The sequence below is a fragment of the Clinocottus analis genome, unplaced genomic scaffold (assembly GCF_023055335.1).
Source record: "Clinocottus analis isolate CAN_PGR_092001 unplaced genomic scaffold, fCliAna1.0.p SCAF_13, whole genome shotgun sequence".
NCBI lineage: Eukaryota > Metazoa > Chordata > Actinopteri > Perciformes > Cottidae > Clinocottus > Clinocottus analis.
Genome location: NW_027175854.1, coordinates 12,381,372 through 12,393,451, shown reverse-complemented (window position 1 = coordinate 12,393,451; position 12,080 = coordinate 12,381,372). Strand labels below are relative to the sequence as shown.

The window sequence follows — 12,080 nt, the reverse complement described above, 5'->3', positions numbered from 1 at the left end:
CCACAACAACAGATGTTTATTGAACAGATGTATACGTGTTGAGCTGGTTCAGCTAAATGTTTGATTATTTAATTGTCTATGTAATAATACAGTGAAATTGATGCTTTCAAGATATTTTATTGAAAAAAACACAGCTAAATTCTGAAATACACAAAAACAAAATGCTCCAGAAATATCAAATATCAAACAAATGAACAGTAAATGAAATCTACATGTATGTAATGTATGCTGTGTGTGTATATATATATATATATATATATATATATATATATATATATATATATATATATATATATATATATAGTGCTGTGTCTGTCCTAGATTAACTGATGAACTGACATTGTGATGAAATCATGTATTTTCCATTATTTTTTCTATTATTTTCTTATGATCAACAACATTTGTTGAGCAGATAGATAATAAAATCGACCGAGGAGGTGGAGTAGCAGCCAACTTTGACTAAAGCTTTATAATAAACCCTCAACCTAAATTTAATTATAATGCATTTAAATAGCCTTATTCTTGGTCTTTCTTACCCAACCTGGAACGCAATTATTTTTGTTATAGTGTACCGTTCTCCAGGTCCATATTCTTAATTCCTATTGGAATTATCAGAGTTCTTCTTAAGATGAGTCCTTAAAACAGATAATGGGCTAAAAAAAAAAAAAAAAAGAGAGAGAGAGATCACATAACTCCTCTATTAGCTGCTTTGCACTCAAATTTAAATCCTCCTCACATACAAAGCCTCAATTGGTGATGCACCCTCAAATCTTAAGAAGCCCATATTACCATATTACCCCACGAGAGAGCTTTTAATATTACCCCACTAGAGAGTTTATAGTACCATATTACCCCACTCGAGAGCTTTTAATATTACCCCTTGAGAGAGTTTATAGTACTATATTACCCCTTGAGAGAGTTTATAGTACCATATTACCCAACTAGAGAGTTTATAGTACCATATTACCCCACTAGAGAGTTTATAGTACCATATTACCCCACTAGAGAGTTTATAGTACCATATTACCCCACCAGAGAGTTTATAGTACCAAATTACCCCACTAGAGAGTTTATAGTACCATATTACCCCACTAGAGAGTTTATAGTACCATATTACCCCACTAGAGAGTTTATAGTACCATATTACCCCACTAGAGAGTTTATAGTACCAAATTACCCCACTAGAGAGATTATAGTACCATATTACCCCACCAGAGAGTTTATAGTACCATATTACCCCACTAGAGAGTTTATAGTACCAAATTACCCCACTAGAGAGATTATAGTACCATATTACCCCACTAGAATGCGGCGTTACTGAGTCTTGAAAAGTAGGTTGTTGGCCAGAGCCTTCAGTTATCAAGCTCCTCTTCTCTGGAACCAGCTTCCACTTTCAGTCCGGTGGGCAGGCACGGTCACCTCATGAGGAGACTTAAGACTTTCCTCTTTGATAGCACTTATAATCAGTTAACTAGCAATTATTATTGTAAGCCACAATAATGGTATTTTTTCCAACACCATTGCTGCTTTTATTATCATTATTGTACATTATCCACTCCTGCCGTTATTATTATGAGTTGTAATTTTTCCATCATTATTCTGCTTACTACTCTCATTATTTGAATAATGTCTGTTATATCCATTGAATGTGTTATTACTCTGTTACTCTGTTGTTCATTCTGTACACATGACATCTATTGTACTTATTAAGTTTTTCTTATTAAGTTTTTCGATATGAGGATGTTGTATGTGTACATATTGTAAAGCCCTCTGAGGCTAATTTGTGATTTTGGGCTAAACTAAGTAAATTTAATTGAAAGGAGACGTATTCTTTAACAACTGTTTAGTTGTTAAAGAATAATAATAAGAAAACAACTGGTTAGTTATTAAAGAATATGTCTGAGCTATATATAAGAACTATATCTCTAAGAGAATCACAAAATATATTTTTGGGGAAAACATATTAAGTATTCATCATTATGTTCTGACAAAAACATATTTTCTGTTGTATCCTTTCACCCTCTGTTTCCTTACTGTTTTCCTTAATTTAACAAAATGATGTAAAGCACCTATAAAAATTTCAAATGATACTTGACCTTGAAAACGTGGATGACAACATTGTTCTGATCGTTATGTTGTGATTTCATAATCAATTAGAATCTTCCTTTGACATTTTACTACATTTTTTACACTTCAGAAACAGAACGGTACCCAGTCCACCCGGCTAGAGTCTTACAATGAAAAACAATTGAAATCATTGATAATCCTGTAAAACATTTAATGAACATAAAAAGAAAGATGATCAATACAACCAATAAACATACACATTTTCTTTTTCCAAATTCTTTTCCAGCAACAATCAGCACAAAGGTTTCTAAACTCAAACATGTTTTGACCCATCAAAGACTATATTGATATTTGCTGTCCTATAACTCTGCAACATGAAAAGAAATAGTTAAACACATAAACATCGGAAGAATTAAGAGTACAAATCGATGTCATTAGATTGTCTATAGATCTTTTAGGTCTTTGTCACAAAGGCAGTGTAACTGTAATAGACATGACATTTTTGTTCTCTTAAAAACAGAACCATCTTCTTTAGATTGAAATACTGTTGTTTTTTTACGTTGCTTTCATGAAACTTGGCTAATTTTCAAATCTAATCACCCTGGTTCAGGGCTACAAACATTCAGTCTGGAGGCTGGTTCTGGAGCCTGGTTCTGGTATGTCCGACAGCTGTGGATGCTGGTAACGATGACCTTTACAGTTAGACTTCGGCATTTGTGATCAGGTAGGATATCTGCCAGCTACTATGTGTTCAGTCAGATATAATTCCCTGCTGGCAGATTGTAATTACCGAGTTCAGATGGTACTTGCCAACAAACACTAAACATATGTTTGGAGAATATTGAAAGAAACATTGTGTGCTCAGGTTTGCAGAGCCGGCCGACATGTTGTCAGACGAGTTGGAATACCAACTTGCTGCATTTTTACAAATAGAAAGTTGGAATTTCCACATTTCTAAAATCTTTGGGAGGCAGCACTCTTTTGAGAACAGCAGTAGGACATCACTTTTGTCTTGTTTTCTTCTCTTAATAGTTCCTCTTTGCATGCATTCAGCTGGGGTCCATAAAAGCACCTTTATATAATATACCATAGCACCATTTTTTCATATAGTTTCCTATTATACAGGGACCCAACCATTAGCATGCGTACACTCTAAAAACTTTGTTTTCTTGGTTACCATTTCTAAACGTAGCATTGCTCAAACATTACAAGGCAAATAATGAATATTCATACAGTACTTTACATGTAGAGGATGAACTAATACAGTACACATTAAAGAAAGTGCTGGAGTACAAAAGTTCCTTGTGTTTTGTTGTTACCTTACAGGAATTAGGACACACTAATGTATTACATTACGCTTATGTAAATATACACCTTTTCATATTTTCATTATTCACTTCAAACGGTCTTTAAATGATTTCCAAACATCGACATGTCTATATTTCCCTCTCCAAGACTCTGATGATAAAACAACAAACCAGAACGTCTTCTTCAGTGTGCACACGTTCACGTCACTCTACCTGCACAACCACAGATATACACAGACACTTCATCAACAAGTCCCACCTCATTTCTTTGAATGCTCACTGTTGTAAAATGATCATTTTCATCATGGTATGTCATCCAGATGTCTAGTAACAATCCAATGAGAACGAGTTTTCTGTTAGTTTCTACCAGTGGACCTTTTTATAATTTCTCATTTGCTAAAAATAAAAGACAGAATTGCAATAAGCAAAGATACAGTCAACTTGTAAAGGTGCGTTAAGGCGTCAGGGTTGGAAACATTAGATCCTTGTTAATAGTCCAGATCTTCCTTCATCAAGTTGTTCATCAAAGTCCAACTAGGATGGATCTCTATCCACTGACAGATTGATTCCTCTCAGCCCATAAAAGACCATACAAGAAATTAGTATTTATGGTGTTCATCACTCCAAAGTGATGACTCCAAAATATGTCCAGCTTGCTGCTTGTACTTTGCTGAGTGACAAGGAAGGGCAGCTATGGTGACAACGTGTGGTGAAACTGCTTCTTGTTATCACTGCTTCACTCATACTCATGTTATGGTCTTCCACTGATCCCAACACTGTATGATGCAGTTCAAAGTTAGCCAGTGGACCTTGACTTAAGATTTGTGCAATAATTCAGATGACCGATTTATTTAGAGATAAGCTGAAAGAAAGTGCACCTTTAGTGTTGCGAATAATCACACAGGAAATCTGTGGCAGACGGGATGCTCCAGTTGTCCCAGGCCATGTTTGTGAAAATATTTTAAACTTCATTACATGTTTCATTTAGAACAGTGTGGGTTTGTTCAGTTATTGTAACACATAAGTAAGTTCAGCTCCGTGCTCATTATCTTCTCTTGTTTTTCCACGTTTTTCTTCCCCTTCAGTCTGTGCAGTTTATTGCAAAGAGCTATTTTTGTTATTTTAGCAAGTCACTTTTCTATATGAATGCACGCTTTTTGATGCGGACTGCTGGCACACAAGGCGCAAGGTTGCTGTTGCAAAAGGCAATCTTTTTAATGCAAGAAGTTCACAGACTCACTCGCTCCTTTTTCATCATCCATGTTATCTTATCATTTGTCTTCTGGGTCAGAGGGTTGCTGCAGATCCAATCTAGAAGCTGCTCAGCGGTAATATGAAGGATACATAATCTGTTGGTAGTGGGATATAAAAGCAAAGCACCAGTATTCCTCTCTATAAGGGAACAAAAAGCATAACAAATATGAACTTATTTAATACCCACTTTTTATTACGCAAATAAGTGACTAACATGAAATACAGACAGAGCATTTCAAACTTTTTTGTCCTTCTACCTATTTATTGATTTTGATTTTAGAGGAAGAAGAATTAGGGGTTGATTTGTTATTTGTATAAGTCAGGGTCACAAATTTTAGACAAATAATCAAAGTCTCTCTCAGCTTTCCCAACAATCTTTTTAGCTCTGCTGTATAACATCATTTCCCAACAATCAGGAAATGAAGGCTCCACCGTCGACACCCAGTTCACCATTTTGATTCTACAGAAAAGATAGGAGTATCCAGGACTAAAACAAGAAAAAGAGATGTTTTCAAGCTGAGAATTCATTCATCTCAGTCTCATGACATGTTGTGAAATGAGCACAAAGTCCTAACATGAAACATCTGCTAACTGCAGTGAGTAGCTCCAGAGGGGGAAATAGTCTCTTTTACAGAGGAGCTTTGCATTCATCCAGATGAAGATAGTTTCCATTTGTGTGTGATACAACAGTGGTCATTTTGGCAGCAAACCAAAAGAATCAATGCAATTTAACTATTTTTATGTGAGGAACAATGTCCTGTTTTGGGCTCAAATCAGAACTAAGGCCTAAATCATTGTCATGTATCTGAATGTAATCCCATTGTAGTATAAACACTGGTCTGATGCCTCACATTACACAGCTCATACGTCTACTGATAGCTGGTTATGGATCAGATGGACAGGGCATTTACAAACTGCCCGCTGTTGGAGTGCCAGCCCTGTTGAGGTTACTATGAACTAGGATTTTTTTTTATTAAATGAGAAGACTACACGTTAAACTTTTCAGTAAAAAGCATCAGCCTTAGTTGCGCTGTTGCCAAGCAATGCCGTTCATGCTAGAATTTGTCCACAGGGTACAAATACGGCCTTCAAATGTTGTGCTCACTTCACAAAAATCAGTGAGACTTTAGTGTCTCAGTACATCCGACAATGACTGTGTAATATGACGTTTGTGTTAGTATGTGCTGGATGTTCAACTCCAAACTGTCATCGCTATAAGAAGCTTTCGAAAACGGACACAGGTCACAATAAGAGTTGTGTTTAGCTGCAGCTCATCAGATTGTATATGCAGGGATCCATGATTGTCACTTCATACCAAAGGCATGGATAGAAATGGTCCCTCTACGTCAACTGATCAGCAAGCAGCGGAACGAAAGTGCAGCTTTTATTTAAAGTGCTTTTTGGAGTGATATTTGGAATACAAAAGACAGATGACTTTATACCTTTTAAGGAATTCTCATTCCACTTTCAAGGGAATAAATATCACGTCTTCATAATAATATAATAATGATTAATATCTCGACTTAGGAAAGATTGAACAATGTGCCTCTTGAGCCAAATTCCCTGGCTATCAATGCTGAATCAAATCAATGTAAAGAATCGGATATATATTCTGATTGCACGTCTTTTTTTTTTTTTTATAAATTGTGCTTTGAGTTATACTTCCACAATGCTTTATATATTTTTTTTTCCATTTATATGAAAATAAAACAACTCACGGGATCATTAAGGGTCATGCCTACACCAGACAACAAACACACCAAACCCAACTAGTCCTGTGCTTCAATGCACCTAAAGGCATCACAAGAACTGGCTGCCACCAATACAAATATTTTAGAACTGTTTCTGCATTTTTTCCCCCTCCAACACCAATATCAGTCATGTCACTACATCTCAAGACCATTAAATGTGACATTATACTGAGCGCAGTAGAGTTACACTAAGACAAAGGGCCCGACTCAGACACTTCTGTGTGCTTTGTCTTACTTCTGTTCAGACAAGGACTAGTCAGTAAGTGGACTAACATTATGATTTTTACATTTTACACTGCCCTCAATAAGTAGTTAACTTCATTTCTAATATCAATATCAATATGAATAAGTACAAGAGGACTCGATTGCAACCTCAGTGCTGGAGCTCAGTGGTATCCAATCACAAGGGAGCACAGTACAAGAATAATACCACATTACAAACCACAGCAGGATTCATTCACTCTATCAGAACACCTCAAAGTGGACTGTGCCCCGTTGATAAACAAGAAAATGCTGTATGCTAATCTCATCTTTTAAAGCACTGATTCCCAAAAACTGGGTCCAGACCCACAAGTGGGTCGCAGGAAATTTGATCAGGGTCAGCAAATAGTTTAGCAGAAAATTCTTCCATAGTCCTTGTGTTAACATTTCTATCTGCAGGGCACATTCCGACCACATGAGGCTGCCTGCATGTCCGTATTGTTCTAAAAGTTGTTGTCGACTTATACCATTTAATCTAATATGAAAGGTGAATGTACAGTATGTTATTTCTGCCTAAATTTATATTTTCTGTCTCATTTATGAATAATTAATATAAAAAAACAAAGCAGAAATTATAATGTGCTTGTTATCATTATGAATAATAATGAATGCTGTTAACGCAAACTAAACAGAATGTAGAGCACATGTTAGTCATGTTATACTCACCACTTTTCTGCTCTTATGTTTCTCTTTTGCGACAGAAATTCAGTTTTCATTCACAATGTCTGACACCTGTGAGTTGAGTCTGGGTTACATTAGCTTAACAGTGAACAAAAGAACAGAAAAATAAAGACGGTTGACTTCATAGTGCCCAAGGAGTTTTGCTTTGGATATACATTAAATTGAATTAACCACGAGGTTAACCAACCCGGTCCTAATGGAAGACTGGCCTTGTATAAGTATAACGTCTATTACTGAACCACAACAGAAAACGGTTGTGAGCCCTTGATGTTACTGACAGAAGGATCTTATGGAAGACCTTGTACTGATCCAGGGCAGAGCAGAGAACTGTGGTTATCAAAGTCTGAATCGGGTTCTTTGTCATTGGTGACCAGTTCTCACACAACACAGAGCTCAATGTACAGCAAACCATTGGGCTCTTTCAAGCTTTTGTGAAGCAGCAGCACTTCATGGATTCTTTTAAGGACTCACAGCCAAAAAAAGAACCAACAAGTAAGACATGGACACTTTAAGATAACTTCATTACATCCTTATAAGTAAATAGTGGGGAAAGGTAAAATACAGGGTTCAGCAGAGACGAGCACTGAAAGGCCTTTTGGAGCGACCACTCACTTCTCTGCCCGGGTGTCAATGAGCAGCGAGGCGTTCACTGAGATAAAGGAAAAAAGTCTAGTGTCTAAAAACATCTCTGTGTGTCATGTTGAAAACACGGAGGCCCAAATATAGGCCCTTTACACGCCAAAGAGAAACTGTATGATCACATTTCTATAGCACCACATTTTCCAGAATCAAATCCAATATTTAGCAAGACATTGAGCAGTAAGAGCTAGTGAGATGTTTCACATGAGTAGTTAACTCATTTCCATGCCTCATCTTAAAATAATATTATCAGTGAGTAACGGTCAAAGGGGCATAAAGATCGATTGTAGAATGGTGACAAATTATGCAGAAATGGGAGAAATTTTTTTTTATGTTTCTCCAAGTTTCAGTGAAGAACCGGTTGAGGTCTGCCTCCAACTCGATGGCTTGTCTCTGATGGAAGTGTTTCAGCTGCTTGCCTCTGCGGCATGACTGTGGTCTGTTTCCTGTCAAGAATAACATGACTGTGCAGAGTAGTGAGGGCCACTGAAGACCAGCTGCACATGCTCATCTTGTGTGTGCTCAGCGGAACTCATGTAAAATACCTTTCCTTCAGAAAACAGAGTGTGTAAACCTGGCCTGTCGGGCTACAATTACCGAACCGTGTAAATAATGTGGCAACAACACACTTATTGTTGGGTGGACAGAGGAGACGTCTTTTCAAAGATATATTCATACAGATACCTATGACGGCCACAAGTCAATTATTTTTTATGTGTTTGAGGTCCAAAGAAAGTATGAAATCAAAGATTAGTATCTGAATGCATCACCAAGCTAAATATGACAAACACAACCCTGTGTTTGGGTAGAATCATAAAGGAGATATAGGCTCGTCAAAAATCAGTCCTGGTTTTGGTGCTCTTCAGCACGTTCTCTTCCGCCCTCGTCTCGATGCTGGCGAGGGAAGCAGCAGATCGGCACGTTGCTACATCACTGCATGGCATTCTACCTGGTCTGGTCATGTGCATGTTCTTCAATTGCTGCGTTTTTTTAAAAACAAACGCTAAAGCCGATCATTTTTTATGTGAAAGCCTAACCCCTACATGGCAACCCCTACTCTGTGTGTGTGTGTGTGTGTGTGTGTGTGTGTGTGTGTGTGTGTGTGTGTGTGTGTGTGTGTGTGTGTGTGTGTGTGTGTGTGTGTGTGTGTTATGCAGAAGTATTTAAAATGTGGCAACTGTAATAGACATGGTATTTCTTAAATGAACTACACACTTCATGTGTAGGAAACAGTCGTAGTTGGAGTCCACTGAAAGGCAACACACACTGGCAGTGTGGTGCATGTGGACCGTCTGTTTCTTTTCTGTGTGGGTCCACAGCTCGGTTGATGCAGCCGGTGTGTGTTGCACTTGCAGCGAATTCTTGCTTGGGGCTAGCACCCCCCCTGTCCCACCCTCACCACCACCAAAAAAAATAAGCCAAATGGATTGGTCTTTTGTTGCTTTTAAGCCTCAAAAATGAAAATAGTTGTTATTACAAATTAGCTCCCATTTTTGCTGAATCTATACTGGACACATATTCAGATACTTTTACTGTCAGTGAGGTTTCTGCACATGTGCACGTCCTAAAACTACCAATGAGCTGAATAATTCAAGAGGATGAGCAGGCGCCACGTTCCTACTAACACCTTTCAATGTTTCAATGCAACTCAAGTCTAACACAATGCTGTAATTTATAGCACGTTCTTCAAGTTAAGAAGGGGGGGGGGGGGGGGTCAGGGTCAATAGGCTTGGGTTGGCCCTGGCTAAAGTGCATTACATAGCACTGAGAATGATGGATTTTTTTTTTTTTTACCACTGAAACTAATGTAGGCATTCTTGGCAGGTTATTCGTGAGTGGTTTACAGCCCTTGGTGACACAAGCCAAAGAGTGAAGGTGGACCCTGCGTCTCGTGCAGGAGGCTGCTGCGGGACACACACGGTGTCCCGGGGGTATCTAGGGCGTGCTGCACAAAGGGATATCTCATTAACACGGTCCCTAGAATACATGCAAAAAGCAAAGCCTACTGCCAAGGTCAGTCCTCCTGCTCCTCGCTGTCCTGCCGCGCGTCCATCCTCTTCTCTTTGTGGCAGGAGAAAATCCGTCGCATCTCCTCTTCGTACCTGATGAAATTTTCTCCGAATCGGGACCAGGCTTTCAGGGGAACCGTGATGGTGTTTCTGTACGGCTGCCGCACCTCGCTGATTTTTAAAAAGATACCATACCGGTTGGAGCCGACGTCAAAGTAAAACCTCTTGTTGTCCACGCGAAAAGACGCGGCCTCTGGAAGCTCGGGGTTGTCGTCGTGGTTCCTGGACCCGGCTCTGCCGCGGTCGTCGCTCTCCTCGTCGCCGTAGTCTTCGATCAGCTGCGACAGCGCGTCTCTGAACTCGATGAGCCCCTGTGCGGGCAGCACGATGGTCTGCTCGATGCCCTGGCCGTAGTAGCCCATGGTGCCGTGTCCTTTGCTGACAGTCTGCCGTATGCGGAGGAACCGACCTCTCTGGTTCTCCTTCAGGTCCAGGAAGTACTTCCTGTTGTCTCTCTCGATGAATTCGCTCTTGAGGACGCGGTGGGCATGGTCGTCGGACACCGCGGAGCCGGTGGGAGAAGGCACCGCCGCGTGCTGCTCCGGCGCCCTCCTGCGGGAGTCGAGCGCGCGGCCCTGGCCGTTGCTGCTGCTGCTGTGCTCCTCTAGCTGCGGAGGCGCGAGGCCCCCCCGCAGCCCGATGCGGGCGTAGTAATCTATGAAGTCTCCCAGGCAGTACCGGAGAGCGGGAGCCATCGACATGGACAGCGTCAGCTTGCTCTTCCTGATGTTGTCGTGGCGGCCTCTTCCGATCCACACCTCGGCTATTTTCAGGAAGCGCCCTCGCACACTTTGCTTGACATCCAAATAGAAGCGTTTCTTCTGGATGTCAACGCGTTTGGAGGCTAACTCCTGGATGTCATTGCCCGGCTGATGCTGCTGATGCTGATGCTGATGCTGCTGCTGCTGCTGCTGCTGCTGCTGTTGCTGCTGCTGCTGGGATCCGGTCTGGACATATTGCTGTGGATATGTGGGTCTCGGTATAGAATTTGATGCAATCTTACCCCTGCCTTTATCCATCCCTCTGCAACATCCATCAGCCATCATGATTTATATTCCGCCAGTAGACAGCACAGGACAAAGCGATCCCCCCATCCCAGTGGGCGACTAACAGGAGAATACAGCAGGCTTCTTTTCATACAGACAAGTTAGCCGGATGCCTCGAATGACCCAAAAAATGGCAGCTAGTCTGGAGTCACCAGCTGATCGAGCCTCCGTGTCCCGAACAAAAGGTCAAGCTCGACTGTTTAGCCGTTTCCACTGCAAACTTCTATCGTCTTCCATCACCTACTTGCCTCACTGCTACCCCCTTTCACCGAAGCAGCCAGGGAAGCAGCCAACCTGAAATGGGAGGAGGCGGCGTCCAATACTACATGAACCCGATGAACCCATCCATCCCCCCTCCTCTCCCTCCCCGTCCTGAGAATACCTCAGTTAAAGAGACACGGCTCACAGGAACCGGAGACGCGGCGGTTCTCACACACTCGCCTCAGCTGCATCGAGCTCAATCCGCACATATTCTGAACAGGAACATGGATGTATGAGGGAAAGATGCCTCAGATCACACATGCAGCCTTTCATAGTGAGCCCACTGTGGAGGACCGGGATTTAAAAGTGGTTTGGATCAAATAGTTCGCCTAGTCTCGTAATTATGACTTTGAAAGCAAATAAATTCAGCCAAGTTATTTGAAGTGTGAAAGTTACTCAGTATTTAAGAATGTGTGCATCATAATGTACTAATCCCATTATTATTGTCAGACAATTACTATATCATATTATTCAAGTCAAATAATGAAATCAACACAGTTCAAACCTATATTACATGATTTAAAGATGACTAACGCTTGGTGACAGATAATAACTGCCCCTACAGCAATATTCGGTGAGTGCCATCTGTTTGGAAACATTTGATTTGATGAAAAAGTGCATCATCTTCTGAAACAATACTATTGATGTGCCTTGCAACTCTTTAGAAATCGGTGTTCAAACTGACACATACATTGACACACATGATCAATGTGACACAGAAGTCATTTGGTCTGGCTTGTCTCA

General features: G+C 40.3%; 1 protein-coding gene across 1 annotated transcript; it reads right to left on the bottom strand.

The window, feature by feature from the left end:
- Positions 1-2,261: 2,261 nt before the first annotated feature.
- Positions 2,262-11,416, bottom strand: purg (purine-rich element binding protein G). Its single transcript, XM_068573955.1, has one exon. The coding sequence runs from the start codon at positions 11,073-11,075 to the stop codon at positions 9,975-9,977; it is 1,101 nt and encodes a 366-aa protein (XP_068430056.1). The 5' UTR covers positions 11,076-11,416; the 3' UTR covers positions 2,262-9,974.
- Between the last annotated feature and the right edge of the window lie 664 nt (positions 11,417-12,080).

What these genes read in the sequence shown, in the direction of transcription:
- purg (XM_068573955.1), bottom strand. Translation starts at nt 11,075, where the DNA reads ATGATGGCTGATGGATGTTGCAGAGGGATGGATAAAGGCAGGGGTAAG.